General features: G+C 59.0%; 1 protein-coding gene and 2 non-coding genes across 3 annotated transcripts in view; all 3 read right to left on the bottom strand.

Annotated features, from left to right (window-relative positions):
• Window positions 1-1,461, bottom strand: part of TRIM28 (tripartite motif containing 28) — an 8,376-nt gene extending 6,915 nt beyond the window's left edge. Inside the window, exon 1 of the mRNA XM_042021445.1 lies at window positions 1,089-1,461. Within this exon, the coding sequence (XP_041877379.1) occupies window positions 1,089-1,461 (373 nt within the window). The remainder of the gene's footprint in view (window positions 1-1,088) is intronic.
• Window positions 1,462-2,906: 1,445 nt separating this feature from the next.
• TRNAQ-CUG lies at window positions 2,907-2,978 on the bottom strand. Its single transcript has one exon. It is a non-coding gene; the product is annotated as a tRNA-Gln (tRNA).
• Window positions 2,979-3,150: 172 nt separating this feature from the next.
• Window positions 3,151-3,223, bottom strand: TRNAK-UUU. The gene has a single exon. It is a non-coding gene; the product is annotated as a tRNA-Lys (tRNA).
• Window positions 3,224-4,494: the final 1,271 nt, after the last annotated feature.

Genomic DNA, 4,494 nt, shown 5'->3' with positions numbered 1-4,494 from the left:
GGGGGGGCGCCTAAGTGGGCGCTAAATGGGCACCTGGTCAGCTGGGCACCCTCAGAGTCATGGATAGGTGGGCTGAGGCTCCCAGGTGGGCACCCCGGGTATCCTGAATGGGCACCCAGTGTATCCCAAATAGGGATGTCAGTTGGGTGGGCATTCTGGGAATCATGGATGGGGGCCAAGGGCCCCAGGTGGACACCCCAAGGTACCCCAAATGGGCACCTGGTCAGGTGGGCACCCCAGACATCCCAAACGGGCACCAGACACATCCCAAATACAAACCTTGATCGTGTGGGCACCCCAAAGATCCAGGATCCCAGGAACCCAGCGTATTCCATGCAGGAGCCCCAAGATCCCAGGTAGGCACTCAAAGCACCCTGAAAGGGCTCCCTGATCCCCCAAGTACTCCAAACTTCCCCGAGGGGCACCCTGAGGACCCCAAATGTGGGACCCTGATTGCCCAAACACCCCTCACACCTTGAAGATCACACTGAGCACCCCAAAAAGGGGGTCCTGTGATCCCCCCAGACACCCCACACACCCTGAGAGGCACTCTGAGCACCCCAAACAGGGTTCCCTGATCCCCCAGATCCCCTAAAACTGCCCAAGAAGTGCCCTGAGCACCCCGAAAGGGGGATCCCAACCAGTCAGGTCCCCACAGTCATCCTAAATGGGGTCCCTGATCACCCCTAAGGGAGCCCCAGTCCCATGGGTGCCCGCCGGGACTGACACGTGCACACCCATGTCCAGGCCCACAGACACGCACACGTGCAAACCCCCCACCACAGGTGCACTCACCGGGACTGGCAAGAATGGTGGTGGCCTTGGTGGCTGCACCCCCTAAACAGCCCTGTCCCCACGGCCCCCCCGACCAACCACCCCATCCATTCCCTGTCACCAGGGCTGGCAAGGACAAGGGTGGCCTCGGTGGCTTGCACCTCCTACGTCCCCACAGCCCCCTGACCACCCTGTCCAGGGCAGGTTTCCCCAGTCCCCTCTCACTGGGGCTGCTGAGGACGACAGTGACCTTGGTGACCACAACCCTGCCATGTTCCCAAAGCCCCCCGGAAGCCCCCTTGTCCCTCTCTCACCAGGGCTGGCGAGGACCAGGGTGGCCTGGGCGGCCTCCAGCGCGTGCCGCAGCGCCCGGCCCCGCACGTTGCAGTTGAGACAGGCCATGGGACAGCCCAGCTTGGCCAGCGCCAGCCATGTCCACACGTAGGTGGGCTCGTTGGGCAGGAACACGGCGACCGTGCGGCCGCTCTCCAGCCCTAGGTGCCGGGACAGGGCCCAGGCCGCGCGGTTGCTGCGCCGGTCCATGTCCTCGTAGGTGTAAATCTCATCCTGGAAGCGCAGCAGGGGCTGGTGGGGCCGGCGCCGGGCGTGCAGCTGGAACACGTCGAGCAGGGTGACGGCGGGACGGCGGGACAGGCGGCGGCGGCAGCGCAGCGCTGACCTCACCATGGTGCCGAAGGCCACCAGGTCGTCCCAGAGGAAGGGCACCAGCTGGGCTGTGGCTGCCGGCACCAGCACCAGCAGCAGGAGCAGCCCGGCCAGGGCCGCCGCGAGGGTCGCCAGCACCGCCATGGCCACGGGGCGCCGGTGGCACCCGCGGTGCCGGTGGCCAAGGTCCCGCCCGGCCAACCTTTGCCCCGGCTGTGCCGAGATTGCGGCGTTGCCGGGGTCCGGAGTTCGTTGCTCTTTGGTGCTTCTGTGTTTATTTACTTTCCTTCCTTCTTTTTTTTCGTTTTCCCTTCCCAACCCCGGGGCGTGGCTCTGCACCCAGCATCTCCGACTTGAGGGTGGCTCTCTGGCCCCTGCCACCCCAGCTGTCCCTCTGTCCGGCCATCCAGCCTGGCTATTCGTATCCTTCTGGCTGCTCAGCAGGACTGGACAGTTGCCATCCAGCTACAGACTGGGCTCCGCCTGTCTGTGTGTCCCCGTGTCTGTGTGTCCCTGGGTCCAGGTGGGACATAGCTGTGTGCCCATCCTTCCACTGACACCCAGACAACCTTGTCCATCCCCCTCTAGCCCTCTCTCCCTCCTCCCACCCCCCCGCAGCTCTGGGCTGTGGACTGGGGGCTCTGGGAGCAGCCCCAGCTCCGTCAGCACCAGGAGGATCTCCAGGCACACCTGAGGGGCAGGTGGGGCCCCCCCCTCCCGTCTCCATTGGACCCCAAATTCCCCAGCTGACCCCAGATTTCTCCAGCTGACCCTGAACATCCCTAGCATTTCTCCTTCCTTTATAAAAACCAGGAATTCAGCCCCCTTTTACTTTATTGGCTCTCCCACGTGGAAACCCCACTCCAACCCTTCCTCTCCCGTTTCCATGGAGAATCGTCACGCCTCTCCGAGTGGGACCAGCCTCACACCGGAGCCTTTTGCCACTTCCTTGCCGCACAAACAGGACTTTTCCGTCCCTGCCGACAGAAAAGTTGAGGAATGCCGGAACGCCCAGCCTGGGCATAATCACTGGATCATTAATCTTCCCGTTCCTTTCCCAAGAAAAAGCAGGTTGGGCACGGCCTCACCTTCGCCTCCGATTTGCTGCCAAACCATCCCGAGGATTTTTTTCGCAGTTGCCGGGGTACCGTCCTTTGCTCGTGGCCGTTTCGCAATTCTGAGATCATGCGTGTTTGGGGTTACCGCGGTCAAAAGTGCCACCGCGGCGAGGGGATGTCACGAGCTCGCCAGTGAGGTGTCATCTGTCGGAGGTCACAGGAAGTCCCCGGTGGGGTGTCCCACACGGTCCCCAAAGAGGGGAGAAGCGGGGATGTCCCACCCCTGTATAGGCAGACCCGGGGCACAGAGCCCTCACGCGAGTGTCCCCTGCGGTCCCCATGACAAGCAGGGACCCCCCGTTCCCGTCCACGGCAGGACAGGGGAGGGGGGACCGCAAAAGGAGGCGCAGGTCCCACCGAGATTCGAACTCGGATCGCTGGATTCAGAGTCCAGAGTGCTCACCATTACACCATGGGACCGGCTCGCGCTGCGCCCCGCGCCCGTCCCAGACCCCTCCGCGCCGCTCCCTCCGCCAGGAAAAAGAGACGCCGGGGCGCCCCCGTGGGGGGGGGGGGGGGGGGGGGGGGGGGGGGAGGGGCGGGGGGAGCAAAGAAACCCCCGGGATTGGGCTGGGAAAAAGAGAGGACGGCCCGCCCGAACAGGGACTTGAACCCTGGACCCTCAGATTAAAAGTCTGATGCTCTACCGACTGAGCTATCCGGGCTCCTGCCACGGGTTGCCACAACGTGGAATTCATTGGGTTTTGGGGGAAAACCTGATGATTTTACGGAGAAACCCGAAGTTTTCGGTGATTTTAAGTGAAAAAGCCGCCCGGCTCGGGGCAGGGAGGAAGCAGAGCGGGGCGGGGCTGCCCCAGACAGGGCGGGCCCGACCGAGAGCGGCCGCCGGGAATGTGGAATTGGAGCTTTTTGGGCTCATTTAATCCCAAAAGTCCTCAAAAGTTTTCTCCACAAGCCCATTTCCGGGCAGCGAAAGAGACAGAAATTACCTGGGTTTTTCCGTGGCTACTGATTTCCTCCGGCTGTCCTGAGAGCTGCTTGTTGCCTTCCTGCCCCTGAGCGAGGGATTTCCGGGCTTTACTCCAAAATATTTTTTTACTACTACTACTACTACTACTTCTACTATTACTATTACTACTACTATTATTATTATTAACATCATCATTATTATTGTATTATTGTATTATTGTATTATATTAGTAATATGACAATATGGATATAATATAAATAAAATACAATATGCAATAATGTAGCCATATAATAATATATATAAATATACTGGAATAAATTAAAATAGTAGTGATATTTGTTACAATAATGATTTTATGTCTCTTTTATTATTGTTATAAATTATAGGTGACATTAATATAAATAATATTATAATATAAATAATATAAATATAATATAAATAGGTGACAATAATATAAATAATATTATTAATGTCAGACTTGAATAATAAGTCAGACATGCTGACTCTCCCTGTCCTGGAAGAAGGAGATATCCTGCCAGGCTGTCCCTGCAGCAGATACTGGAGCTGTTGAAATCCCCCACGAGGACCAGGTCCTGTGAATGTGGAGCTGATCCTGTGTCTGCAGAGGCTCCCTGGGCTCCTCAGCCACCCCCAGGGAGCTCCAGGGACTCCAGCTGCTCTCTCACACAGTGGGAAAATCCCCCTCTGCGTCTTCCCAGCCTGGACTCCCTAAAAACCCCGTGTGGCTCCTCCAGGCACGGGAGCCATTCCACAACATCTCCAAGATCTCAACAAAGCCCAGCCCTGAAGCCACGGCCCAGCTTCTGCCTCATCTTTATTCCCCACAGGGGCTGCATTAGTGGATAGGCCCTTGCCAGAGGCCCCTCAGCATGGACTGCTCCTGTTTCCTGCCACTTCCCCCTCACGTTTCCTGCCATTTCCCCCTCACGTTTCCTGCCATTTCGGCCGGCGGGGGGCGGGGGGGGGGGGGGGGGGGGGGGGGGG

This window comes from Corvus kubaryi, unplaced genomic scaffold (assembly GCF_017639235.1).
Source record: "Corvus kubaryi isolate FWS band 111438036 unplaced genomic scaffold, C.kubaryi_AGA036_p1.0 117, whole genome shotgun sequence".
NCBI lineage: Eukaryota > Metazoa > Chordata > Aves > Passeriformes > Corvidae > Corvus > Corvus kubaryi.
Note: the sequence above shows the minus strand (reverse complement) of the source record. Positions and strands in the feature narration are given on the sequence as shown.